The sequence below is a fragment of the Heptranchias perlo genome, chromosome 40, assembly GCF_035084215.1.
Source record: "Heptranchias perlo isolate sHepPer1 chromosome 40, sHepPer1.hap1, whole genome shotgun sequence".
Lineage (NCBI taxonomy): Eukaryota > Metazoa > Chordata > Chondrichthyes > Hexanchiformes > Hexanchidae > Heptranchias > Heptranchias perlo.
The window spans coordinates 4,723,602-4,750,971 of record NC_090364.1 but is presented as its reverse complement, the minus strand read 5'-3'; the positions used below and the strand labels follow the sequence as shown (position 1 = coordinate 4,750,971).

The 27,370-nt window shown below is 42.0% G+C and overlaps 4 protein-coding genes across 5 annotated transcripts; all 4 read right to left on the bottom strand.

The window, feature by feature from the left end:
- Window positions 1–1,654: 1,654 nt before the first annotated feature.
- On the bottom strand, window positions 1,655–4,809 carry LOC137305592 (ferritin heavy chain, oocyte isoform-like). Its single transcript, XM_067974449.1, has 4 exons — window positions 4,672–4,809; window positions 3,873–4,019; window positions 2,990–3,115; window positions 1,655–2,180 (listed from the first exon to the last, which is right to left on the bottom strand). The coding sequence occupies exons 1-4, from the start codon at window positions 4,771–4,773 to the stop codon at window positions 2,034–2,036; spliced, it is 522 nt and encodes a 173-aa protein (XP_067830550.1). The 5' UTR covers window positions 4,774–4,809; the 3' UTR covers window positions 1,655–2,033.
- A 2,086-nt stretch (window positions 4,810–6,895) lies between these two features.
- On the bottom strand, window positions 6,896–9,819 carry LOC137305590 (ferritin heavy chain, oocyte isoform-like). The gene is made up of 4 exons (XM_067974448.1): window positions 9,678–9,819; window positions 8,678–8,824; window positions 7,477–7,602; window positions 6,896–7,157 (listed from the first exon to the last, which is right to left on the bottom strand). Exons 1-4 carry the CDS (start codon window positions 9,777–9,779, stop codon window positions 7,011–7,013), a joined length of 522 nt encoding a protein of 173 aa, XP_067830549.1. The 5' UTR covers window positions 9,780–9,819; the 3' UTR covers window positions 6,896–7,010.
- Window positions 9,820–11,897: 2,078 nt separating this feature from the next.
- LOC137305585 (ferritin heavy chain, oocyte isoform-like) lies at window positions 11,898–20,108 on the bottom strand. 2 transcript variants are annotated; one of them, XM_067974443.1, is made up of 4 exons: window positions 19,958–20,108; window positions 13,858–14,004; window positions 12,958–13,083; window positions 11,898–12,149 (listed from the first exon to the last, which is right to left on the bottom strand). In XM_067974443.1, the coding sequence occupies exons 1-4, from the start codon at window positions 20,057–20,059 to the stop codon at window positions 12,003–12,005; spliced, it is 522 nt and encodes a 173-aa protein (XP_067830544.1). In that variant the 5' UTR covers window positions 20,060–20,108; the 3' UTR covers window positions 11,898–12,002. The 2 variants fall into 2 exon arrangements, with proteins under 2 accessions (XP_067830544.1, XP_067830543.1); XM_067974442.1 differs by lacking the exons at window positions 11,898–12,149; window positions 12,958–13,083; window positions 13,858–14,004 and adding exons at window positions 16,859–17,095; window positions 17,498–17,623; window positions 18,164–18,310.
- Window positions 20,109–24,129: 4,021 nt separating this feature from the next.
- LOC137305415 (ferritin heavy chain-like) lies at window positions 24,130–27,008 on the bottom strand. The gene is made up of 4 exons (XM_067974244.1): window positions 26,856–27,008; window positions 25,227–25,356; window positions 24,667–24,818; window positions 24,130–24,267 (listed from the first exon to the last, which is right to left on the bottom strand). The coding sequence occupies exons 1-4, from the start codon at window positions 27,006–27,008 to the stop codon at window positions 24,130–24,132; spliced, it is 573 nt and encodes a 190-aa protein (XP_067830345.1).
- Between the last annotated feature and the right edge of the window lie 362 nt (window positions 27,009–27,370).

The window sequence follows — 27,370 nt, the reverse complement described above, 5'->3', positions numbered from 1 at the left end:
AGCTTTGGAATAGAGGCAGGATTGGATGATTATTCTGTGGTGTCATTGCCGTTGTTTTTTTTTTGACTTTCCTCAAACTGAATCTGATAACATCTCTGTTCCCAGAATCAGAGCTTCACAACATATCTCAAAGAGATCGATGAGTTTACAAATGGAAATCCCATCCCGTAGATGGTGTCGAGCACAATCGGTTCTGAGTTATCCCGTCCCTTGGACAATTGATGGTATGTTGGTGTGTCCTGAAAGAGTCCGCTATATGAAGATTCACAATGTTGATCACCACAATAGATTGAAGGAGACTGACCTGCAACAGACAGTCCGCAGTGAGTCCGCAAACCAACCGACAACGAGTTGGGGAAATGGAAAGTGGATCAGTTGGGATCGTCAAACAGAACTCTGTTGCTCCATCACTGTAAAGTGCGATGTGGAGTTTTATCCCCATGAAATTTAGAACCTGTCAAATCCAGTGTTTAGTTTGCACTGTTTTTTCATTGCCTGCAAATCTCAAGTCTGTTGTGACGAAAGGTTTTATATCTGAAATGTCAACTGTCTCATATTTTCTAGACCAATGTTGTCTGACCAGGTGAGTATCTCCAGTATTTTCAGTATTTTGTTCCTATCCTGTTGTATCTCTGGTCCAACTATCAGGCATTGAATAGAAGGACCACAAAGCCTCAAGAACAGAGAAGAGTGAATTACATAAAGCTTACACTTAAACAGGCTGGTTGGCCTCGCTAGTTGTGTTGACGTTTATACTCCACACAAGCAGTAGTCCTAATCCCATGCGCCTGCCCTGTTGCCACACCATGGCATCTAATCTTACTCATTCAGCCATCCTCCATTTCCTGCCCATCAAGCCGATATTTAAATTTGTTGGTCATCCAACTATGTGCAACAGCTCACCTTCTCAGGTCCTGAGGTCTTTAAAAGAATATTTAATGGGCTTATGTGCCTCAGTGTTATCAAATGGAGTAAATTCATAGCCTTTTTGTTGAACTATTTTTGAACAGCATTGATAAATGCATCCAATTCATGGTGTTTTTAAAGAAATTATTAGTTGAAAAATAACACTGAGTTCAGTGCAGTCTTTTTGAACAAATTGTGATAATTTTAAATATTCCAAGTATGGAAAATAATGTACAACTATTGGATTACAATTAACTGATAGATCCCTATAACAGTTAGTGGGGCTGTAACAGAAAGGACATTGTTGGGTTGATATAGATTATATTGAAGCAAATGATTCCTGTGTATCAGTACTGTTCATCTTACCCAACCAGGACACACTATAGTTTGATGTAAAGTTTTTTCCCCCATAGATTGGAGGTTTATTCAATCCCAGAGCATTGCCCCTAGAGGGAAATGTTAAACAAAAGACCTAAAAGCAACTTTAAGGTGGCCACTATGCCAGTAGACAGGCCAGAAGGCTTTAATCAATCCATTGAGTAACTCATAAGCATTGATCTTATGCACAGGAACCTGAATTGCAGGTACAATAACTTGCATTGTCTTGACAAGCATGCCTGAAGCAGGAAGCCAAGTAGATGCTCTTCATTCTGCAGAATGAGAAGAAATTCAGGCCTTCATTTCTTCATGTCAAAGCTCCATCGCATTTTGCTGGCAGATGTTATAAAAAAAAACCTTTTTCAGCAGGAATTGTCACAGATTACAGTTGCAGAAATTGTATATTTCAGGCATCTCCTATAAGCCACTCAGTGACAATTTGGAGATTGTGTACAGCTATCTAGGGCAGGCACAGTCAAGTTTAGGAAGTTGGACCAGGAAGGACTACTTTATTTTTTTAATCATGTGAAACATTTTAACTTACTCACAGTGGAGATCTTGATGATCAGCATAATTAGATCAGCCATTTAAATTATACAACAAAGACAAACCAGTTCAAGGAATAGCTTTTATTTCCATGGACAGCTAAGAAAACTGAGAATTAATCACAATCAATACAGCATTCACCACCAGAATTTAGTCCCACTTCATTTTTACCAATTATCGAACTAATGGTTATAGAATCCCAGTCAATTCAGGGTGTGCTTGTCAAACAGGTACACTCCCATGCCATTCTCAGGGGCTCCCAGTCTCTTCAGGTTGGTGATGTGATCTCCAAGCTTCTTGATCATCTTCACTTGTTCATCCAAGTAGTGGGTCTCCAGGAAGTCACACAACTGGAAGAAAAATATGAAGTACATTAGCTCAGAGGAGACAATATCCAGGGTCTGAGCTTAACCTCCCCTGGGGATTATTCATGATCCTCTTCTGGGCTGGATAACTGGTACAACTCCTGCACAGATTGGTGGATTGTGTGTCAGATTGCATTTCTCCTGGAGGAAAGGTATTTACCAATTTAGAATTGGAAACACTGAGCAGTATTTAAAGATTTTACTGTTGTCCCTAATCCCTGAATGCACTACCCCATTTTAAGAAGATTCTGGTGTTGCATTCCCTTGTGAAAGATCAACATGAAGCTACTGGATACAGAAACATTTCTAAATATCATGAAACAGATTAAGCTGAGAGTCTTCACATCACCCAAAAACATTCATTGTTTTCAACTGTCGCACTCGTGCCAGAGAGACGGCCAGAGATTCAAGTCCACTCCAGAGAGTGGAGCACAATCCAAACTCACTTCACTGCAGAAGTGAGGGAGTGCTGCATGGTCAGAAGGGCCATCTTTCAGATGAGATGATAATTAGAGGTTGCATCTGCCTCTGCTGAATGCAAAAGAACCCCTGGCATTATTTGAAGAACAGCAGGGGAGTTTTCTCCAGTGTCCTGGCTAACATCCCTTAACCAACTAACAGATTACCTGGACATCACTGTTGGTGGGATCTTGCCATGTGCAAATTGTCTGCCCTGTTCCCCCATTACACCAGTGAGTACACTTCAAAAATAGCTTGTTTGCTGTAAAGCACTTTGAGACATCCTGAAAGAAACTATATAAATGCAAATCCTTTTATGGACATTAGGAACTTACATGAGGGTCTGTCCTCTCAGTGGACAGTTTGTGCAGATCCAGCAGACTCTGGTTCACATTCTTCTCCATCTGCAGAGCTCTCTGCATCGCCTCCAGACCATTGCTCCACTCATCCTGCTCTGGCTTCTGAAGAGGAAAAAAAGTATTTTGTCAACAAATACAGAGTTAGTGGATGAAATTAAAAATTACTTGTCCTTGAGCAGATCAGGAGTTAGTAGGATCACAAGTCAATGTCACTTCTCGATTCCCTAAACCAGGGGAGCACACAGATTCTACTAGTCTGTTCATCCTAGGAGATACCCTGGGAATGAGTTGTTGCACTTCATTCACTGCAGTATATGCTTTCAGGTATCCTAAGAAAGATCATTCCAATGAGGTCTAACCAGCACTAACACTTCCTTGCTTTTAAATTCTGCACCTTGGGATGAACCCAAATTAGTCTTTTATTCTACCTACAAGCTAACTTCTGACATTTGTCCTTGAGACCCCGCTAATCCCTTTGCTCATACTGCCATCTGATGTGGACTACCTCATTAAACTGCATGGACCATCATAATCATCCACTTGCTCCTTCAATTTTTGCTCTTCAGAGCTCACTATGCCACTATTTGCAATTACAGAGCATAGGCACTAATTGTCATGATCTACTCAAAGTTGATCTATTTGATCCCAACTCTGCCTCCTGCTCCACACAGTTTTGCTGGTGTCACATGGTTACTTCGAATTTCTCACTTAGATTAGAGCCTGAAATCTCCTACTTTGAGGATCCATTTTTATAATATTAATCCTCCTCCAGACAACCCAATAGAAAATCTATTGAGCAACACCAAACTAGTCCACTTTTCACAAAACCAAGGCAATTCTTCAGTTTGCTGAACCGAACCTTGATATCCTCCAAGATGATTCGGCCTCCACGCCGATTCTGGAATTTCAGCAGTTTCTCAGCGTGCTCCCGTTCCTCATGTGACTGCTCCTTGAAGAACTCAGCAAAGTGACGCAGGGCAACATCATCCCGGTCAAAGTAATAGGACTGTGGAGAGATAAAATGGAAAGGAAGAGTCAGGTCAGACCAAGATCTCATCCATGGCCAATTCAAAATGGCAGCAACATCACAGTAGACAAATTACCCATTCTCTGCCACAGTACTTTGAATTAAGGGGCTCACAGTGTCTAAAAAAAAGCATGTTTCTTACAAGTCAATCTCACTTTGCTTCATTGATCTTTTCTGAATATGGTGAAAGTCCCTCCCTGTGAAGTAGCTCAACAAGACAAGAGGTTGTAGTAATAGAAAACAGGAAAGCAATAATGCTTTTGGATTTAATTTTCATTTCCACATTCAACCTACAGGGATGAGGGATTTCAGTTATGTGGAGACTAGAGAAACTGGGATTGTTCTTCTGAGAACGGGAAAAGTTAAAGGGAGATTTAATGGAGGTGTTCAAAATATATGAAGGGTTTTGATTGAGGAAATTAAGAGGAACTGTTTCCACTGGTAGGTGGGTCAGTAACCAGAGGACAGAGATTGAAGATAACTGGCAACTCAGAACCAGTCAGAAAAAAAAAATGGGAGGGTCACAGAGGTACACTCTAAAGCCAATTCATTTTCAGAGAGTTCTACCTGCTTAGATTAAAATGACACCACAGCCATAATTTTGAAATAATACCTCAGATAGAAAACTCACCATAGAAAGATAAACATAGGAGGAATAGAGCTCCATATTGATCTGCTTGTTAACACCATCCTCACACTCCTTGTGATAGTTCTGACACACTTGGGAGGCCATCTTAACTATTAAGATTACTCACAATCACACTTCAAACAACAGAAACAACCCAACCTAACCTCTTCCCTCACAAGCTCTTGTATTTATACTACTGGGACAGCCTCCCTTAAAACAGGGTATGACATCACCAATGATGATTGACAATCCCTGATAGCCACTCAGGAATCGTCCATGAATCCAGGCACCAATTAACAAAGGACAGAGGGAGGGGTGTGATTCCCAGAACCAATCAGAGCTTTGGAATACAGGCAGGATTGGATGATTATTCTGTGATGTCATTGCTGTTGTTTTCCTCAAAGGACTGATCGGCTCCTTGGATCCAACAATGGCCTCCAATGTCATCCCAGTTATTGAGTCCTCAAACTGAATCTGATAACATCTCTGTTCCCAGAATCAGAGATTCACAACATATCTCAAAGAGATCGATGAGTTTACAAATGGAAATTCCATCCTGTAGATGGTGTCGAGCACAATCGGTTCGAAGTTAATCCGTCTCTTGGACAATTGATGGGCATCTTGGTGTGTCCAGAAAGAGTCTGTTTTACGAAGATTCACAATGTTGATCACCACACAAGATTGCAGGAGACTGACCTTCACCAGACAGTCCGCAGTGAGTCCGCAATCCAACCGACAACGAGTTGGAGAAATGGAAAGTGGATCAGTTGGGAGCTTCAAACAGAACTCTGTTGCTCCATCACTGTAAAGTGCGATGTGGAGTTTTATCCCCATGAAATTTAGAACCTGTAAAGTCCAATAGTTAGTTTGCACTGTTTATCCATTTCCTGCAAATCTCGAGTCTGTTGTGACGCGAGGTTTTACATCTGAAATGTCAACTGTCTTGTATTTTCTAGACCAATGTTGTCTGACCTGGTGAGTATCTCCAATATTTTCTGTTTTTGTTTGAATTTTCCAGTATCTTCAGTATTTTAGATTTTGTTCCTGTCCTGTTGTATCTCTGGTCTAACTATCAGGCATTGAATAGAAGGACCACAAAGCCTCAAGAACAGAGAAGAATGAATGACATAAAACTTACACTGAAACAGGCTGGTTGGTCCAGCCCATTGTGTTGGTGTTTTTCCTCCACACAAGCAGTCGTCCTAATCCCATGGGCCTGTCCTGTCTCCAAACCATGGCATCCTCCACCCCCTGCCTGTCAAGCCAATAATTTATTTGTAGGTTGTGTAACCATGTTTATCAGCTGCCTAGGTCCTGGAGTCTATTTAGTGGGTTTATGAACATCAGAAGTGTTTCATTTCTGATGTCTGCAGGGAATCTCAACAATCACCACACTGGGTTAAGGGTAATCTTTTCACATAAACTGTGGTAATTAGAAAAATACCAAGTGGAGTTTAGAATATATTGTACAGCAACTATTTGATTACAATTTAACTGGTGGATCCTTATAACAATTAGTGGCACGCTAACCAAAAGAGAATGACGAAGTCATTAGGAGACACAGGTATCATTTGCTTTAGTGTCAATTATACAAGTTCTGATTACCCAACACCACGAAACAGGATATGCTGTAGTTTGATGGTTTAACTCGTTCATCAATAAGGTAAATGTTGTCCGTGGAGGAGGGAACTTTAAAGAAAACAGTCTGCCAAAAGGAAGACTCTCGAGCAGTTAATACTATCTCGGCCACAACTCTTTAGCAACCCAGTGCATGACTTGTGGTATCAGACTAATGCCAAGGCACCTCAATTGCTAATATCCCCTCCGCTGTGCCTGGTCCGAACACAGAAAAGTTTGAAGCAGATGCTGTTCATTCTGGAGCCTGAGGTGTGTTATTACTAAAGTCACTACTTCAGCCCCCGACCCCATTTCAAACCACAACATTTCACTGACAGATGTTATGAAAACCCCCTTTCAGCAGGAATTGTTACTGAAATTACAGTTGCAGAAATTGTGCATTTCAGGCATCCCCTATAAGCTGCTCCGTTACAATTTGGAGATGTAAGCACAGCCATCCTGGGCAGGCACTGAGTCAAGTTTAGGAAAAAAGTCCAGGAGGGATTTCTGTATCTTCAGGCATGTAAGACGTTCTAACTTGGATCATATGTTACTCAGCTGGGTGTTGTGCAGTAAGGATCAGAGTAATCAGATCAGCTACTTAATTATACAACAAGGACAAAGCAGTGCAATGATGAATAGCTTTTATTTCCATGTACAATGAGTTAGATCAGAAAAGTGGGAATTAACCACAATCAAAGCATTCACCATGTATAGAACCCCAGTCAATGCAGGGTGTGCTTGTCAAACAGGTACACTCCCATGCCATTCTCAGGGGCTCCCAGTCTCTTCAGGTTGGTGATGTGATCTCCAAGCTTCTTGATCATCTTCACTTGTTCATCCAAGTAGTGGGTCTCCAGGAAGTCACACAACTGGAAGAGAGAAACCAGTGAGTGTAGTTAGCTCAAACAGATGTTAAGTGAGGATCATCTCCAGAAGTGACATTATTCTTGCTAAATTCCTGAACTAGAATAATGGTAAAAGTAGTGCACTCAGGGGATTGGTGCATTTAGCCAGACAAGACCAAGATAACCACACAACTGGAAAGTCTTCTATTTTATTAAACTGGAGATCTCCTTCAGTTCCATAGATATCAAATGCCCCAGGAGTAGTTTAGTGAAACAAACCTATAGAAAACCACCAATTTATAAGTGGCAGATTCCAATACCACTCAACTAGTCTGAAACTTACATGAGGGTCTGTGCTCTCAGTGGACAGTTTGTGCAGATCCAGCAGACTCTGGTTCACATTCTTCTCCATCTGCAGAGCTCTCTGCATCACCTCCAGACCATTGCTCCACTCATCCTGCTCTGGCTTCTGAAAAGGGAAGAGTTGTCTTGTCAGCACAGTTACAATGGAAGTTGAAAGTCCAAGGGCTGTTATTCTCAATAACAGGGTTAGAAGCAACAGACATGAATCTGTGCACCTCAAGAATAGGAATACAAGGAAGGATTGTGGAGTCAATAACTGGGATGACATTGGAGGCCATTGCTGGATACTAGGAGCCGATCAGTCCATTGACTTACATTTTAGTGATTGCAGCTCTCATCCCAATTCCCACCTCTTTTTGCCATAACCCTCAACACCCTCCAAGTAGTTATTCCTCCCCTCTGAAATCCTCAAATGACTTTGCATCTATAGCTTTCTACAATAGAAAGCATTGTCAACTTGAAGCTTGTAACTATTTTTGCACTTGCAAACTCATTTAAAAGTTGCATGTACTAGAATCCTCAAGTTGCTTTTTTTTTAAATAAACAATATCCACACCTCCCCTCAAAGATCCTTCCTTTAGAAGGTTCTGCAATCTGCCATTCTTTTATTGTACTTAAGAGCAATACAAACATCTGCCACCATCATTTAGTGGTGAATTGGAGGAAAACAGAAGACTATGTCTTACTTTAGAATTACTGACCAGCCTTGATCAACTCTTCCAAATATAAAAGTTTCTCCTGGAGTGGTTAGGGCCTGAACAAAAGGGAATGAGGGTGGTTCCAAGGGATGGGAACTTACTAGTTGACAATATTCCTTTAACTCCAATTCTTCCTCTGATCTCCACACCAGTTTCCTATTCATGCTACAATTTTTCTTCCAGATCCTTGCCCCACAAAAGATATAGTTTACAATTTGTGCAAAAACTCATCTTTCTGAACACCCACATACATTGATCCTCCAATATCCACTAGCTCAGTGACCCAAAGAACATCAACTCACCCTAATCACTTATACCTTTCCAAGTCCTCACTTATTCTTGCCCAATACTAACTGTTTTACTCAATCACCTGCTTTTCAAACTTTTGGGTGTAATGGTGAGAGATCAAACTATTTAAAATGAGGAAACTTTTTAAGCTACCCAAGACTCATGACAGAAGAGTCCTCCTTCATTAAATCAAACCTTGACATCCTCCAAGATGATTCGTCCCCCACGCTGATTCTGGAATTTCAGCAGTTTCTCAGCGTGCTCCCGTTCCTCATGTGACTGCTCCTTGAAGAACTCAGCAAAGTGACGCAGGGCAACATCATCCCGGTCAAAGTAATAGGACTGTGGAGAGATAAAAATGGGAAGAGTCAGGTCAGGCCTAAATCTCATCCATGGCCACTCAAAATGATAGTAACATCATGGTAGATAAATTACCCATTTGCTGACTCAATATTTGTTTTTCAATTAAGGGGCACAGTTTTTAAACAAAGTGTTTTTCTTGCAAGTCAAACTCAATTTGATTCATTGATCCTCTGAAAATCCCTCCATGAAATAATCAACAGGAGATTGTATTAGATGAACAAATTATGGAGCAATTGGGCTTTTTGGATTAAAGCTTCATTTCAGCACAAACTACACTTCAGCTCAACTTATCAGTGGCATCTACTGGAGTTCCCAGATAGAAGTCTAAAATTAGTGCAGGAAGAGAGCAAAATATTTCAAATTCAACAGATTATCAGCTTCAAACACTTAGTGTCACCTCAGTGAGAAAGTCATCAGCACAACAGGAGTCTCAGTACATCAGTCAATTAGAAAGGGCACAGTTGAAAAGCCAGAACCAGCCAATGTTCCACTAAATAGTCACCAAAATGTAATTCCCACATTTCCACCCCCCCAACCAAAGTTGCAAAAATTGAACAGGTTTATGAATCTTGAAGATGAATTCTCTATTACAAACTTCATGGAACCCTTCAGTTAGCATCAGGATAGGACACAGCTATTAGAGCAGGGAACAATCTGTTAATGAGACCTTCAAGAAGATCATTGTGTAAAGAGTATTCACTGGATTGAGTCTGGGGAGGTCACAGAGGTACACTCTGAAACCAAATCATTGGCAAGAAATTCTACTTGCTTAAAATACAATGACATCACAGCTTCAATTTTGAAACTGTGCCCCCAAAAATACAAAACTCACCATTGAAAGATAAACATAGGAGGAATAGAGCTCCATAGTGATCTGCTTGTTGACACCATCCTCACAGTCCTTGTGATAGTTCTGACACACTTGGGAGGCCATCTTAACTTTTACTGTTAACAGAAACCTCACTTCAAACACCACTACATGAAACAACCTAACCTCTTTCCTCACAAGCTCTTGTATTTATACTACTGGGACAGCCTGCATTTACACAGGGTATGACATCACCAATGATGATTGACAATCCCTGATAGCCACTCAGGAATCGTCCATGAATCCAGGCACCAATTAACAAAGGACAGAGGGAGGGGTGTGATTCCCAGAACCAATCAGAGCTTTGGAATACAGGCAGGATTGGATGATTATTCTGTGATGTCATTGCTGTTGTTTTCCTCAAAGGACTGATCGGCTCCTTGGATCCAACAATGGCCTCCAATGTCATCCCAGTTATTGAGTCCTCAAACTGAATCTGATAACATCTCTGTTCCCAGAATCAGAGCTTCACAACATATCTCAAAGAGATCGATGAGTTTACAAATGGAAATCCCATCCCGTAGATGGTGTCGAGCACATTCGGTTCTAAGTTATCCCGTCCCTTGGACAATTGATGGTATGTTGGTGTGTCCTGAAAGAGTATGCTATATGAAGATTCACAATGTTGATCACCACAATAGATTGAAGGAGACTGACCTGTAACAGACGGTCCGCAGTGAGTCCGCAAACCAACCGACAACGAGTTGGGGAAATGGAAATTGGATCAGTTGGGAGCTTCAAACAGAACTCTGTTGCTCCATCACTGTAAAGTGCGATGTGGAGTTTTATCCCCATGAAATTTAGAACCTGTAAAGTCCGGTGTTTAGTTTGCACTGTTTATTCATCTCCTGCAAATCTCGAGTCTGTTGTGAGGAAAGGTTTCATATCTGATATGTCAACTGTCTCATGTTTTCCAGACCAATGTTGCCTGATCCGGTTCAGCATTTTCTGTTTGTGTTTGTGTTTGAGTTTTCCAGTATCTTCAGTATTTTGTTCCTATACTGTTGTATCTCTGGTCCAACTAACAGGCATTGAATAGAAGGACCACAAAGCCTCAAGAACAGAGAAGAGTGAATTGCATAAAACTTACACCGAAACAGGCTGTTTGGCCCAACCAGTTCATGTTGGTGTTTATCCTTCACACAAGCAGTCATCCTAATCCCATAGGCCTACCCTGTAATCCAGTCTTGCTCATACAGACATCCTCCATCCCCTACAAGTCAAGCCAATGTTTAATTTGTAGGTAGTGTAACCATGTATCACAGCTCCCTTTGTCTGCAACCTCAGTCCAAGAGAATATTTATGTAGTGGGCTCACAAACTTTATGGTTTCATTTCTGATACCTTCAGGAAAAAAAATCACACTATTTGTGGGTTAAGGGCAGTGTTTTTGTACAAGTTGTGGTAGTTAGAAAGAATACATGAAGTATGGAAGATAATGTACAGTAACTATTGGATTACAATTAACTTGTGGCTCCATTTAACAGTTAGTAATGCAATGATCAAAAGGAAGGCAGTTTAAGTTGTTGGGTGATAGAAATGAAATCAAATGATTCCTCTACCAGCACAGGTTACCCAACAACAAACACCACACAGGACAGACTGCAGTTTGGTGTTTTCTGCAAACAGCTGGTTTACTCAAACACAAAGAATGGGCAAATATTGCCCTGGATGAGGGAACGTTAAACAGGACAGTCTGCCCAAAGGAAGACTCTAGGGTTGTCAACAGTATACTTTGTACAGGCCACAACTCGAGCAACCTAGTGAGTGACTTACGGCATCAGACTACAGCAAAATTGCAGGGATCCCCTCCCTTGTCCTGACATAATCATCTTTCTCCAGCCACACCTCCCCTTTTGTTGTTTTAAAGCACGACATATTGATGTTGTCTTGCTTGCAGATGTTATGAAAACCCCTTTTCTGCAGGAATTGTTTACTGAGATTGTAGTTGTAGAAATTATGTATTTCAGGCATCCCAGTAACAATTTGGAGATGTGATCATAACCATCCTGGATTGGCACAGAGTCAAGTCAGGAAGCTGGACCAGGAGGGGTTTTTATATTTTTACACCTGGAGAAAGTTCTAACTTGGATCATAAGTTACTCAGCTGGGTGTGGTGCAGTGGGTAGCTTTGTGATCTGGGTAATCAGATCAGATACTTAATTATACAACAAAGACAAACCAGTTTGATGAATAGCTTTTATTGCCATGTACAACAGGTGAGAAAACTGGAAAATAACCACAAGCAAAGCATTCACCAAGTATAGAACTAATGGTTATAGAATCCCAGTCAATGCAGGCTGTGCTTGTCAAACAGGTACACTCCCATGCCATTCTCAGGGGCTCCCAGTCTCTTCAGGTTGGTGATGTGATCTCCAAGCTTCTTGATCATCTTCACTTGTTCATCCAAGTAGTGGCTCTCCAGGAAGTCACACAACTGGAAGAAAAATATGAAGTACATTAGCTCAGAGGAGACAATATCCAGGGTCTGAGCTTAACCTCCCCTGGGGATTATTCATGATCCTCTTCTGGGCTGGATAACTGGTACAACTCCTGCACAGATTGGTGGATTGTGTGTCAGATTGCATTACTCCTGGAGGAAATATATTTATTAATTTAGAATTGGAACCACTGATCAGTATTTAAAAAAGAATTTACTGGAGTGCCCTAAACCCTTAATGCACTAACCCATTTTAAGAAGATTCCAGTGTTGCATTCTCTTGTGAAAGATCAACACAAAGCTACTGGATAGAGAAACATTTCTAAATATCATAACAGATTAAGCGGAGAGTCTTCAAATCACCCAAAAACAAACATACCAATTGTTGGCAATGGTCGCACTCGTGCCAGAGATTCAAGTCCACTCCAGAGAGTGGAGCACAATCCAAGCTCACACTTCACTGCAGAAGTGAGGGAGTGCTGCATGGTCAGAAGGGCCATCTTTCAGATAAGATGTTAACTCGAGGCTGCATCTGCCCTCAGCTGAATGCAAAAGAACCCCTGGCATTATTTGAATAACAGCAGGGGAGTTTTCTCCAGTGTCCTGGCTAGCAGCCCTTAACCAACTAACAGATTACCTGGACATCACTGTGGGTGGGACCTTGCCATGTGCAAATTGTCTGCCCTGTTCCCCCATTACACCAGTGACTACACTTCAAAAATAGCTTGTTTGCTGTAAAGCACTTGGAGACATCCTGAGATAAACTATATAAATGCAAATCCTTTTATGGACATTAGGAACTTACATGAGGGTCTGTCCTCTCAGTGGACAGTTTGTGCAGATCCAGCAGACTCTGGTTCACATTCTTCTCCATCTGCAGAGCTCTCTGCATCGCCTCCAGACCATTGCTCCACTCATCCTGCTCTGGCTTCTGGAAAGGGAAGATTAAGAAAGGAGAAAAAATTATTCTAGTCAACAATTAAATAAGTGGTTAGTATATGAAATTGAAAATTACTTGTCCTTGAGCATAACAGGCATTAGTAGGATCACAAGTCAATGTCACTTCTAGATTCCCCAAACCAGGGGACCACACAGGTTCTCCTAGTCTGTTCATCCTAGGAGATACCCTGGGAATGAGTTGTTGCACTTCATTCACAGCAGTATATGCTTTCAGGTATCCCAAGAAAGATCATTCCAATGAGGTCTAACTAGCACTAACACTTCCTTGCTTTTAAATTCTGTGCCTTGGGATGAACCCAATTAGTCTTTTATTCTACCTACAAGCTAACTTGACATTTGTCCTCGAGACTCCCTAATCCCTTTGCTCATACTGCCATCTGATGTGGACTACTTCATTAAACTGCATCGACCATCATAATCATCCACTTCCTCCCTCAATTTTTGATCTTCAGAGCTCACTATGCCACTATTTGCAATTACAGAGCATAGGCACTAATTGTCATGATCTACTCAAAGTTGATCTATTTGATCCCAACTCTGCCTCCTGCTCCACACAGTTTTGCTGGTGTCACAAGGTTACTTCGAATTTCTCACTTAGATTAGAGCCTGAAATCTCCTACTTTGAGGATCCATTTTTATAATATTAATCCTCCTCCAGACAACCCAATAGAAAATCTATTGAGCAACACCAAACTAGTCCACTTTTCACAAAACCAAGGCAATTCTTCAGTTTGCTGAACCGAACCTTGATGTCCTCCAAGATGATTCGGCCCCCACGCCGATTCTGGAATTTCAGCAGTTTCTCAGCGTGCTCCCGTTCCTCATGTGACTGCTCCTTGAAGAACTCAGCAAAGTGACACAGGGCAACATCATCCCGGTCAAAGTAATAGGACTGTGGAGAGATAAAATGGAAGAGTCAGGTCAGACAGAGATCTCATTAATGGCCAATTCAAAATGGCAGCAACATCACAGTAGACAAATTACCCATTCTCTGCCACAGTACTTTGAATTAAGGGGCTCACAGTGTCTAAAAAAAAAGCATGTTTCTTACAAGTCAATCTCACTTTGCTTCATTGATCTTTACTGAATATGTTGAAAGTCCCTCCCTGTGAAGAAGCTCAACAAGACAAGAGGTTGTAGTAATAGAAAACAGGAAAGCAATAATGCTTTTGGATTTAATTTTCATTTCCACATTCAACCTACAGGGATGAGGGATTTCAGTTATGTGGAGACTAGAGAAACTGGGATTGTTCTCCCGAGAACAGAAAAAGTTAAAGGGAGATTTAATGGAGGTGTTCAAAATATATGAAGGGTTTTGATTGAGGAAATTAAGAGGAACTGTTTCCACTGGTAGGTGGGTCAGTAACCAGAGGACAGAGATTGAAGATAACTGGCAACTCAGAACCAAAATCAGAAAAAAAATTGGGAGGGTCACACAGGTACACTCTAAAGCCAATTCATTTTCAGAGAATTCTACCTGCTTAGATTAAAATGACACCACAGCCATAATTTTGAAATAATACCTCAGATAGAAAACTCACCATAGAAAGATAAACATAGGAGGAATAGAGCTCCATATTGATCTGCTTGTTGACACCATCCTCACACTCCTTGTGATAGTTCTGACACACTTGGGAGGCCATTTTAACTTTTACTATTAACCACAATCACACTTCAAACTGCAAAAACAACCTAACCTCTTCCCTCACAAGCTCTTGTATTTATACTACTGGGACAGCCTGCATTTAAACAGGGTATGACATCACCAATGATGATTGACAATCCCTGATAGCCACTCAGGAATCTTCCATGAATCCAAGCACCAATTAACAAAGGACAGGGGGTCAAGTTGATTCCCAGAGTCAATCAGAGCTTTGGAATACAGGCAGGATTGGATGATTATTGTGTGATGTCATTGCTGTTGGTTTTTTTGACTTTCCTCAAACTGAATCTGATAATCTGATAACATCTCTGTTCCCAGAATCAGAGCTTCACAACATATCTCAAAGAGATCTATGAGTTTACAAATGGAAATCCCATCCCGTAGATGGTGTCGAGCACAATCGGTTCTAAGTTATCCCGTCTTTTGGACAATTGATGGGCATCTTGGTGTGTCCAGAAAGAGTCCGTTATACCCAGATTCACAATGTTGATCACAACAATAGATTGAAGGAGACTGACCTTCACCAGACGGTCCGCAGTGAGTCTGCAAACCAACCGACAACGAGTTGGGGAAATGGAAAGTGGATCAGTTGGGATCGTCAAACAGAATTCTGTTGCTCCATCACTGTAAAGTGCGATGTGGAGTTTTATCCCCATGAAATTTAGAACCTGTAAAGTCCGGTGTTTAGTTTGCACTGTTTATTCATCTCCTGCAAATCTCGAGACTGTTATGAGGAAAGGTTTTATATCTGATATGTCAACTGTCTCCTGTTTTCTAGACCAATGTTGCCTGATCTGGTGAGTATCTCCAGCATTTTCTGTTTGTGTTTGAGTTTTCCAGTATTTTGGATTTTGTTCCTATCCTGTTGTATCTCTGGTCCATTTACCAGGCATTGAATAAAAGGACCACAAAGCCTTAACAGAGAAGAGTGAATTACATAAAACTTACACCGAAACTGGCTGTTTGGCCCAATCAGTTCATGTTGGTGTTTATCCTTCACATCAGCAGTAGTCCTAATCCCATAGGCCTACCCTGTTGCCCTACCATGGCATTCAATCTTGCTCAGACAGACATCCTCCATCCCCTGCCAGTCAAGCCAATATTTAATTTGTAGCTAGTGTAACCATGTATAACAGCTCCTTGTCTGCTTCCTCAGTCCTTGAAAGAATATTTATTTAGTGGGCTCACAAACTTTATGGTTTCATTTCTGGTGGCTTCAGGTGAAAACAAAAATCACAATTTGTGGGTTAAGGGCAGTCTTTTTGGATAAGGTGTGGTAGTTTGAAAGAATACATGAAGTATGGAAGATAATGTACAGAAACTATTGGATTACAATTAACTTGTGGCTCCTTGTAACAATGATGCAATAATCAAAAGGAAGGCAGTTTAAGTTATTGGGTGATTGAGGAATCATTTGCTTTAATTTCATTTCTACCATCACACGTTACCCAACAGCAAATACCAGAGGACAGACTGCAGTTTGATGTTTTCTGCAAACAGCTGGTTTGCTTTATCACAAAGAATGGGCAAATATTGCCCCAGATGAAGGGGGGAAAACCGTTAAACAGGACAGTCTGCCCAAAGGAAGACTCTAGGGCTGTCAATAGTATACGCGATACAGGCCACAACTCGAGCAACCCAGTGAGTGACTTGTGGCATCAAATGACTGCAAAGGCACGTGAATTACAGGGACCCGCTCCCTTACTCTGACAGATACTCATCATTCTTCGATCACGAATACAGCATCCCTCCCCCTTTCTTGTTGCAAAGCACAACATATTGATGTTGCTTTGTTTGCAAAGGTTATGAAAACCCTTTTTCTGCAGGAATTGTTGCTGAGATTATAGTTGCAGAAATTATGTATTTCAGGCAGCCCAGTAACAATTGGGAGATTGACCATAACCATCCTGGATTGGCACAGAGTCAAGTGAGGAAGCGATACCAAGAAGGGCTTTTATATTGTTTAGGCCTGGAAAAGGTTCTTACTTGGATCATAAGTTACTCAGCTGGGTGTGGTGCAGTGGGGATCTTGGTGATCGGGATAATCAATCAGCTACTTAATTATACAACAAAGACAAACCAGTTTGATGAATAACTTTTATTTCCATGTATAACAGATGAGAAAACTGGGAAATAACCACAACCAAAGCATTCACCATGTATAGAACCCCAGTCAATGCAGGCTGTGCTTGTCAAACAGGTACACTCCCATGCCATTCTCAGGGGCTCCCAGTCTCTTCAGGTTGGTGATGTGATCTCCAAGCTTCTTGATCATCTTCACTTGTTCATCCAAGTTGTGGGTCTCCAGGAAGTCACACAACTGGGAAAGGGAGATATTTTCATTAAGGCAGCTATTTGAGCATATTGCTTTTCAGGTAGCCTTGATCTATTCACTTCTTCCTACTTCAGGAGATCTGTCCTAATAAAAGTGGCTGTTACACAAGAGTGAACTCTCCTGCTTTGTTTTCAGAGATCTGCTGCTCACCAAAACTGGTACTAATTAAGTTGTCCATTAATCTGAAGAAACAGATGGACTAGAGAATTTCATGGGTGAAAACCTTGACCAGAATCTCCCCAGTACACCAGGCTTAGAAGTGAAAAGCAATCAGACAGAACCTGGTCTGATATTTGAAGAATGGCACCAACTTCAATGACTTGAAGTTAACATTCCTTTCACCCTAAATCAACAAGCATTAAATGCTACAAGGCACTAAGGACTTACATGAGGGTCTGTCCTCTCAGTGGACAGTTTGTGCAGATTCAGCAGACTCTGGTTCACATCCTTCTCCATCTGCAGAGCTCTCTGCATCACCTCCAGACCATTGCCCCACTCATCCTGCTCTGGCTTCTGAAAGTGCAGAACATGTAAAATTCCATCAACATCTGATGCTCGCGTGGCTAACTTCAAGTGAGAATTGGAGACACATAGTTGATAACCCAGATAACTGAACAAAGTACTGTGACTATGCAAATAAAAACATGCCTCAGTTAGAGATTACAGCCAAATACACATTTTCTGCTGTGAAACAATTCCTCATGCTCCATTGTCAGTCTGCAGAAAGAATTGTGAACTAACAACCAAAACAAGTTAATGTGACAAATCACTGCCAATATTAGTTACATTTATAGCACAAAGCAGGCCATTCAGCCCATCATGTGTTCTGGATCTTGGATACATCAATCTAAACCCTCCTCCTCATTGACTCATCCCTTGAAGCAGCATAGTCTTTGGTTCAAATATGCACTCATCCCACATCACTATTCATTTTAGCAAACTGCACTCAATCAAGGAATTATATTTCCACCCCTGGTTTGTTTCTTCACACCCTTTCAGCATCTTGCCATTTCTGGTTTCCAACTGTGGTCCAGTCACTAATTCACAGCTAACCTTGATATCCTCAAAGATGATTCGGCCTCCACGCTGATTCTGGAATTTCAGCAGTTTCTCAGCGTGCTCCCGTTCCTCATGTGACTGCTCCTTGAAGAACTTGGCAAAGTGACGCAGGGCAACATCATCCCGGTCAAAGTAATAAGACTGGAATTTTAAACAGAATCATGTCAGACCTAGATCTCACCGACATACAATTATCTTTCTCTCCCCTCCCCAGTTAATGAGTGCTCAAAGTTTCTTTAAAAAAAATACTATGTTAACTAGTAACTCAAACTAAACTGTACTTAGAGTAAGTAGCCCCTCCTTCTACTTGCTATTCTAATCTAAAATTGATGGAGATGCCAGTGATGGACTGGGGTTCACAATTGTAAACAATTTTACAACACCAAGTTATAGTCCAACGATTTTATTTTTAATCCCACAAGCTTTCAGGGGCTTTCCCCTTCCTCAGGCGGTGTGGAAATGAAATGACAATTTCGAATCCTTCGCATTTTAAGATCACATAACAAAGCCTGGTGATTACTGCCTGTTGCCAAGGCAATCAGTGAGCAGACAGAAAGGTGTCATCTAAAAGGCCACTGAATATACAACCCCCCCAAAAAAAAGACAGAACGAAGACAGTCAATGACCCGTTATATTAAAAACAGATAACATTTGTTCGCTGGTGGGGTTACGTGTAGTGTGACATGAACCCAAGATCCCGGTTGAGGCCGTCCTCATGGGTGCGGAACTTGGCTATTAATTTCTGCTTGACGATTTTGCGTTGTCGTGTGTCTCAAAGGCCGCCTTGGAGTATGCTTACCCGAAGGTCGGTAGCTGAATGTCCATGACTGCTGAAGTGTTCCCCCAGACAGGGAGAGAACCCTCCTGTTTGGCGATTGTTGCGCAGTGTCCATTCATCGAGACACACGACAACGCAAAATCGTCGAGCAGAAATTAATGGCCAAGTTCCGCACCCATGAGGACGGCCTCAACCGGGATCTTGGGTTCATGTCACACTACACGTAACCCCACCAGCGAACAAATGTTATCTGTTTTTAATACAACGGGTCATTGACTGTCTTCGTTCTGTCTTTTTTTGGGGGGGTTGTATATTCAGTGGCCTTTTAGATGACACCTTTCTGTCTGCTCACTGATTGCCTTGGCAACAGGCAGTAATCACCAGGCTTTGTTATGTGATCTTAAAATGCAAAGGATTCGAAATTGTCATTTCATTTCCACACCGCCTGAGGAAGGGGAAAGCCCCCGAAAGCTTGTGGGATTAAAAATAAAATCATTGGACTATAACTTGGTGTTGTAAAATTGTTCACAAAAATCTAAAATTGGGCAAGGAACAAGAAAATTCTTATATTCCAGAAGTTTCGAACTCCACAATCTGTGTTAAGGATCAAGGCAGTGACAAAAGCCTAGGGCTCTCATAATACTTCACCTGCAAGTAAAAATGCAAGAAAACTAGTGAGGACCTGTCAACATTTCACTGGCTACAGTCACCCCATTGAAACTGAACCTTTTAAGTCAATTGTTGACAAGCACTTGACCAGGTTTCTGCTCTTCTCTTACAAATTCAAGCAGCAGCTGAGCCAGGTTCATATTAAGCCCCTCAATAGAGTGCAGCTGCTGTAAGGAGCAGTCCATTAACTAAACAAGTTCACCCCATATTACACAAAGTACTCACTGCCCAAAGATATTCCACCCAGGGAGGAAAAGGAACTCGAGAAATGTAATTTGAAGCCAATTCTGAACAAAAAAAAATTCCAAGTTCTCAGAATGAAGAGACAGTGCAAGACTCACCATGGAGAGGTAAACATAGGAGGAATAGAGCTCCATATTGATCTGCTTGTTGACACCAGCCTCACACTCCTTGTGATAGTTCTGACATACTTGGGAAACCATCTTCACTATTTATATATTGGGACTAATTTCTATTGCCTAGAAAGTTCTGGAACTATTCTCTTCTAACCCAAGCTCTTGTATTTATACTACTGGGACAGCCTGCATTTAAACAAGGAATGGACAGCACCAATGATGATTGACAATCCCTGATAGCCAATCAGGAACCTTCCATGAATCCAGGCACCAATTAACAAAGGACAGGGCTCTGGGGGAGAGATTGATATCCAGAGCCAATCAGAGCTTTGCAATACAGGCAGGTTTGGGTGATTGGTCTCGGTGATGTCACCACTTTTGCCTCTTTTAATATGCCCGTTTCTGCAAGGACTGGAGAGCAGAGTTGATCAGGAAAATTAAAATTCTTCTTTGACTCTGGTTATTGATTTGTATTAAAAATAAAGTTGTCATCCTAAACCCACCCCCAGCCAAAGGGGCTTAAATAAAATCAAAAGCAAAAGAAATATATAAATAAACCCGTTTAGGAGACACTGGGTTTGCCCTCGTGTCATCAACCCAAAATAAAGGATATCTAACAAAGGGGCACAACTAATAAACACCAAAATCAAACAAAAGACAAAGAAAACTTGGCAAATTAACTCATAATATTATTGGCAGTGTCAACCATACACTCCAGTCCCTGCTGTGACCATCGGTCGTGGAAGGCCTCAAGTGTACCTGCAGACAACGCGTGCTCCTTCTCCAGGGCCACCCAGGCATGGAGAAAGCCGCGGCAGAGAGGTACGCAGCCAGAGCGACAGCCCTCATGGGCCATATCCAACCTGGACCCGTGGCTGGTCACCTTGGCCAGGCCCAGGAGCAGACTCATGAGGAGGTCCTCCGACTTGCCTCCCCCACTCCGCACCGGGCAGCTAAAGATCAGGAGCGCAGGACTGAAGTGCAAAATTCAATTAACTGTGATGCTGAGACAATATTCAAAGCAATCAAGTAGCCTTGAGTGAATTTGCAAACCAACCATTGGACAGAGAAATGGAAATTCCATCCCATGGATGGTGTGAATCGTCCCCAGTTCTAATATAGAGAATGGGTGTGTCTGAGGATTGGCAGCATGGGGGCATCAACTGGGCAAAGCATTCTGGGATGTGTCATTTTTAGTTTTGATTCTCATGAAATGTTGTTTGGTAAAATTCAGGATATTCAGCGAGAATGAGAGGGAGTGAAGATTACTGAATGCAATGTCACCCACACAAACATCTCCATTTGTGTCAGCTGTGGCTCAGTGGCAGCACTCTCACCTCAGAGTCAGAAGGTTGTGGGTTCAAGTCCCACTCCAGGGACTGGAGCACAAAGTCTAGACTGATACCTCAGTGCAACACTGAGGGAGTGCTGCACTGTCAGACATAAAAACATAAGAAATAGGAGCAGGAGTAGGCCATATGGCCCCTCGAGCCTGTTCCGCCATTCAATCAGATCATGGCTGATCATCGACCTCAAATCCACTTTCCTGCCCAATACCCATATCCCTTGATTTCCCCTTGAGTTCAAACATCTATCTGTCTCAGCCTTGAACATACTCAACAACTCAGCTTCCATGGCCCTCTGGGGTAGAGAATTCCAAAGATTCACAACTCTCTGAGTGAAGAAATTCCTCCTTGTCTCACTCTGAACGGCCGACCCCTTATACTGCGACTATGCCCCCTCGTTCTAGACTCTCCAACCAGGGAAAACAATCTCTCAGGCCTGTCAAGCCCCCACAGAACCTTATATGTTTCAATGAGATCATCTCTCATTCTTCCAAACTCTAGAGAGTATGGGCCCATTCTACTCAACCTCTCCTCAGAGGACAACCCTCTCATCACAGGAAATAATTGAGTGAACCTTCACCTCGAAGGCAAGTATATCCTTCCTTAGATAAGGAGACCAAAACTGTACGTAGTCCTCCAGGTGAGGTCTCACCAAAGCCCTGTATAACTGTAGTAAGACTTCCTTAGTCTTGCACTCCAACCCCCTTGCAATAAAGGCCAACATGCCATTTGCTTTCCAAATTGCTTGCTGTACCTGCATACTAACTTTTTGTATTTCTTTGTACGAGGACACCCAACATTTCTCTGAACACCAACATTGACTAGTTTCTCACCATTTAAAAAATATTCTGTTTCTCTATTCTTCCTACCAAAGTGAATAACCTCATATTTCCCCACATCAGATGTGCCATCTTTCAGATGAGACATTATACTGAGGCCCTCTCTGCTCTCTCAGTTGCCTGTAAAAGATCCCATGGCACTAATTTGAGGAAGAGCAGGGGAATTCTCTCCAGTGGCCAATAATTATCCCTCAACCTACATCACTAAAGCAGATTATCTGGTCATTATCACATTGCTGTTTGTGGAACCTTGCTGTGCACAATTTGGCTGCCCCGTTCCCAACATTACAACAGTGACTCGACTTCAAAAGTACTTCATTGGCTGTGAAGCGCTTTGGGGCGTCCTGAGGTTGTTAAAGGTGCTGTAGAAATGGGAGTCTTTCTTTCTTTCTATTTTCTCCATCGTGTTCCTTTTATGATCAGCGTTCAATGAGGCTAAAGAATATTTAAATCTGATTGAAATGAGACTCTGATGTTCTCTAACAGTCTGGCTCATCACATTGGTGTTTCTCTGAGATCCAAAGTCTTGACAGCTGGTTTCATTGCAAAATGGTTGAGGTTTTCAGTCCTGGATTATGTGATGAGATATGTTGCCTTGGAATAAAACTTTTTTTTTTAGATGGGCTGGAGGGGATGGAAGTGATTCACAGCTGGAGCCACCAATCATTGTACAAACACTAGTCTTTTGGGAGATGCAACCCATGAGCATCGTTGACCCACATGAACTGGAAATATAGCTGGTAATTATACCTGTATTGGCCAGAAAGGATCCAAGATGTAGCGAATGACCTGCAGTCATGCAGAGCTTCGACCAAACCGATGGACACCACAAGTTCATCCTCAACAGCCAGGCAGGTGCACACCAGAGACTTCAATTAAGTCCTTTGATTCCTGGCTCTGCGAGTACTTGATTTATGCTTTGCACAGGACCTTTAAATTATGTATGGAATACTTGTAGGGAGTCTACCTACAAAGAAGCAGAGCTCTGCCTCGTTGTAGGCAGACTGTAGGAAACATCAGTCGGGTACGGGGTGATTATTAACCTAATAGTCTGTATGGTGTGAACAGTTAACCAGCGTTAGCCCAGTTGAAATCTGTGGAGGGAATACTTGCAGCTGATGCACATGGAAGTTCAGCACATTAAAGACTGGTTTGTCTGAACAATGAAGCCATCAAACCCACCAGCAAATCCAACCCAACTCGGTTGCTGCTCAGCAACATATGAAATGTTTAATATGACATCATATACTTCTAACGTATCCAGACAGTTAAAAAGTTTTTTTTGGGTTCACAAAACTGCAATCCTCCACTACATTCTTAACTTCAGTTGTAAATTCTGGATAATTACAGCTATTGCATCCAGAGTCTTTGAATCCACTCCTAAGTGTGAAGGAGACAAAGGGAGAGCTGGTAGGATTTGGAAAGGATGATAGATTTATGGAGGAGCGATTGTATTGACTTTATGAATTGATGGATGAGTGGTGTGGAACAACAAGAAAGTTACAATATCTAATATTTTGTTACATCAAAGACAACACACAACACCAGTGACAACAGTAACTTCTATTACAGCATTGCTCTTTACTTCTGCTTTCAACACAATCATTCAAATGCATGAATGAAATTTGCATTCAAGGTTTACACAGAATTGAAATTTGACCTTCAACACATGGCCCTGAACATCTAATTCTTCAGAATTACTCCAAAAGGGAAGAAAAACAACTCAGAAATGAACCCGACACTGGAGCTGTTAAATGTCATTAATCTGAAAAAGCTACTACTCAATTTAAGAGACAAAACCCAGTGCAATGTTAGAAACAGTTTATTTCCAGTTAATGACAATTACACATCAAGAGTCCAGATCTCACCTCATTGTAGAAAGTCAAAAGCTATCAATCCTACAGGATGGGGGTCTGACTAGACTATATAAACAGGAGTACTAAACACAATCGGCTTTATCCCTGCTGTCAGTTTAATCACTCTCCCCCAATGTGTGCTTGTCAAACAGGTACACTCCCATGCCATTCTCAGGGGCTCCCAGTCTCTTCAGGTTGGTGATGTGATCTCCAAGCTTCTTGATCATCTTCACTTGTTCATCCAAGTAGTGGGTCTCCAGGAAGTCTCACAACTGGAAGAAAAGATGGAGAATAGTTATGTCCAGCAGGAGATATCGTGGAACATCTAAGTTTCCCCTCGAGCGTTTGGATTTTAATCCTCTTGGTCTGGAGGATTGGCAAGTGTTGCACTTCAGATTGATGCATTTTTTGCATCATTGGAGCAAACTTACTGTACAGTAAGTGCTTAGATCCTGGGGTCACTGGGACACACTTACTGCTAATGTACACAATAGGCCAACTTGCCTGTCTCCCCCCTCCCCAAAAAATTCCAAGAAAGACACAAACAAACAAACCGATTAGGAATGAAGATCTTTTGAATAGGCTCAAGGACAGCAAGGTTCCTCCATCTCTAACTTACCCAAAAGCCCACATTAGCAGCATTAGGAACTTACATGAGGGTCTGTCCTCTCAGTGGACAGTTTGTGCAGATCCAGCAGACTCTGGTTCACATCCTTCTCCATCTGCAGAGCTCTCTGCATCACCTCCAGACCATTGCTCCACTCATCCTGCTCTGGCTTCTGAAAAGGAAGTCTCAGCCAGTTCACTGAATGGATTAAACAAACGAACAATACACCAGAAAGCATTGAAGGAAAATAGGGTGGAAAAAGTAAAAGTCCATGTTACCATGAACCAATTGTGTTAAGAATATAGAATTACTGAATTAAGCCATCACAACCACAAGAGTCAAATTAATGACAATTAGTATCGATGCATTTAAAGGGGAGCTCGACATGTACATGAGTGCAAAAGAAATAGAAAGATATGCTGATCACATTCGATCAAGTAAAGTGGGAGGAGGCTTTTCTGGAGCATGGACATAAACATAGACCAGTTGGACCAAATGACCTGTTTCTGTGAAGCAAATTCCATATAAATTGGAACTAATTGCTATGGAAATTTGAAACAAGCAAAGTGGTGCCATGTAAAAGACCACTTGTTTGCTGAACCCAACCTGGATATCCTCCAAGATGATTCTGGAATTTCAGCAATTTCTCAGCATCCTCATGTTTCTCCTGTGACTGCTCCTTGAAGAACTTGACAAAGTGACGCAGGGCAACATCATCCCGGTCAAAGTAATAGGACTGTGGAGAGATCAAAAGTAGTTGGATATCTCAAAGACCAATCATGGGTATTGTACATGAAGCCAACTTCAATATTTTGCTTTCTGACTCACTCAACTGGTCTGCAGATTGTTATGAAAACTAGCACAGGCCAACTTGCTTCACTAATCTGGTAAAGATGGTGGATAATTTCATTCCCAGCAATTGGGAAGCTAGCCAATGGAAAATAATCACCAATTCAGCTTTAATTAAAATTTTACTTGAATATGCTCACAAATCAATACTTGCTTAACTTGAAATTATGACACTCAATAGTATATCTGGAAATTAGTGAAGGACCAATAATAACATTCCTTTCACCAGGATCATGCCCCCATTGAATGCAGTGTATTCCAAAAGTAAATTTGAAGAAGCTCAGAGCCCAGGAACGTGAGTCAGAGATTGAAGAAACTCAGCCTATAGTACAATTACTGTAAGGAACAGGGAGACAGTTTGTTTATAACAATTCAATTTAACTTGCACAATTACAGGTTTCAAAAATACACCCACTGTACATAGATTGAGGGATTGAATAGGGTCCAAAAAAAAGACTCACTATGGAGAGATAAACATAGGAGGAATAGAGCTCCATATTGATCTGCTTGTTGACACCATCCTCACTCCTTGTGATAGTTCTAACACACCTGGGAATCCATTCTAACTGTCTAAGAAGGTATTTTAACTAGCTGAACCAGGCTAACGTCTTCCCAAACTCTTTTTTTTTCTTTTTTTTCTTTTTCCTATTAGGCCCCCCTTTTATAAGAAGGGGGGGTGTGGGGTGTGCTTAAATACTAAAAACCCAAACAAACCAAAACCAAGTGTTCAAATTAAAATTTTATTCTCCTCGTCCAGGATGCACTCCAGCCCCTGCGGTGCCCCCCGGTCGCGGAAAGCCTCGAGCGTACCGGCAGACACCGCGTGCTCCCTCTCCAGGGCCACCCGGGCGCGGAGCATTCCCAAACTCTTCTATTTATATGTCTGGGGACAGCCTGCCTGTAATACAAGGCGTGGCATTCCCGATGATGAGTAAAAACTCACACTAGCCATTCAGAGCTCTACGCTCACTGAGGACACCAATCAAGGGAGAGGCGTAGTCGAGATTGTATTTAAGGCCAATCAGAACATTTTTTTTTCAATTAAGTAGATTTGTTTTGAATCAGGTTGACTTTTTTTTGTATGTTTCGATCCCCTTTTATGAGATTGAGGGAGGGAGGTTCAGGATGTAACTTTATTTAAAAAAAAAAATCCAAAAACTAAATGATAACAGAGTCAAATAATAATTTTAATTTTTTTTTTTATGGGCAGTCAGCTTTTTTTTTGTGTTTTAGGCCCCCCTTTTATAAGAAGGGGGGGGTTAGGGTGTGTTCATGTGCAGTAAATCCAAAAAAAAAATAAGTGTCAAATTATAATTTCATTATCTCGGTCCAGGATGCACTCCAATCCCTGCGGTGCCCACCGGTCGCGGAAAGCCTCAAACGTACCGGCAGACACCGCGTGCTCCCTCTCCAGGGCCATCGCGGCGCGAGGAATGCTGCGGAAGAGAGGCAGACGGTCGGAGTGACCGCCCCCCCATGGGCCGGGTCGAGCCTGGACCTGTAGATGGCCACTTTGGACAGGCCCAGGGCCAGACCCATGAGGATGTCCTCCGACTTGCCTGCGCCCCCCCCCAAACTCCCCACTCCCCTCAACGGGTGGCCAAAGATCAGGAGCGTGGGACTGAAGTCCTCGTGGGTCTGGTCCTGGGCCTGTCCAAGGTGGCCATCTACAGGTCCAGGCTAGACATGGCCTATGGGGGGGCGGTCGCTCCGACTGTCTGTCTCTCTTCCCCAGCATTCTCCGTGCCCGGGTGGCCCTGGAGAAGGAGGACGGAGTGTCTGCCGTTATGCTTGAGACCAGGGACTGGAGTGGATAGTTGATTATGACAGTGACATTTTGGTTTAATTCGGTTTAATTGCTATGATTGGGTGTGCCACAAGAAAAAATTCTTACAGCACTT

What these genes read in the sequence shown, in the direction of transcription:
- LOC137305592 (XM_067974449.1), bottom strand. Translation starts at nt 4,773, where the DNA reads ATGGCCTCCCAAGTGTGTCAGAACTATCACAAGGAGTGTGAGGATGGT. An exon ending in CCTATGTTTATCTTTCTATG is followed by an intron (nt 4,020 to 4,671) that starts GTGAGTTTTCTA and finishes ATCTCTCCACAG; the next exon opens with TCCTATTACTTTGACCGGGA. An exon ending in CTGAGAGGACAGACCCTCAT is followed by an intron (nt 2,181 to 2,989) that starts GTAAGTTCCTAA and finishes TTTTTCTTCCAG; the next exon opens with TTGTGTGACTTCCTGGAGAC.
- LOC137305590 (XM_067974448.1), bottom strand. Translation starts at nt 9,779, where the DNA reads ATGGCCTCCCAAGTGTGTCAGAACTATCACAAGGACTGTGAGGATGGT. An exon ending in CCTATGTTTATCTTTCAATG is followed by an intron (nt 8,825 to 9,677) that starts GTGAGTTTTGTA and finishes ATCTCTCCACAG; the next exon opens with TCCTATTACTTTGACCGGGA. An exon ending in CTGAGAGCACAGACCCTCAT is followed by an intron (nt 7,158 to 7,476) that starts GTAAGTTTCAGA and finishes TCTCTCTTCCAG; the next exon opens with TTGTGTGACTTCCTGGAGAC.
- LOC137305585 (XM_067974443.1), bottom strand. Translation starts at nt 20,059, where the DNA reads ATGGTTTCCCAAGTATGTCAGAACTATCACAAGGAGTGTGAGGCTGGT. An exon ending in TCATCTTGGAGGACATCAAG is followed by an intron (nt 13,084 to 13,857) that starts GTTCGGTTCAGC and finishes TTCCCTTTCCAG; the next exon opens with AAGCCAGAGCAGGATGAGTG. An exon ending in CTGAGAGGACAGACCCTCAT is followed by an intron (nt 12,150 to 12,957) that starts GTAAGTTCCTAA and finishes TTTTTCTTCCAG; the next exon opens with TTGTGTGACTTCCTGGAGAG.
- LOC137305415 (XM_067974244.1), bottom strand. Translation starts at nt 27,008, where the DNA reads ATGGGTCTGGCCCTGGGCCTGTCCAAAGTGGCCATCTACAGGTCCAGG. An exon ending in TCATCTTGGAGGATATCCAG is followed by an intron (nt 24,819 to 25,226) that starts GTTGGGTTCAGC and finishes TAATCCATTCAG; the next exon opens with TGAACTGGCTGAGACTTCCT. An exon ending in CTGAGAGGACAGACCCTCAT is followed by an intron (nt 24,268 to 24,666) that starts GTAAGTTCCTAA and finishes GACTTCCTGGAG; the next exon opens with ACCCACTACTTGGATGAACA.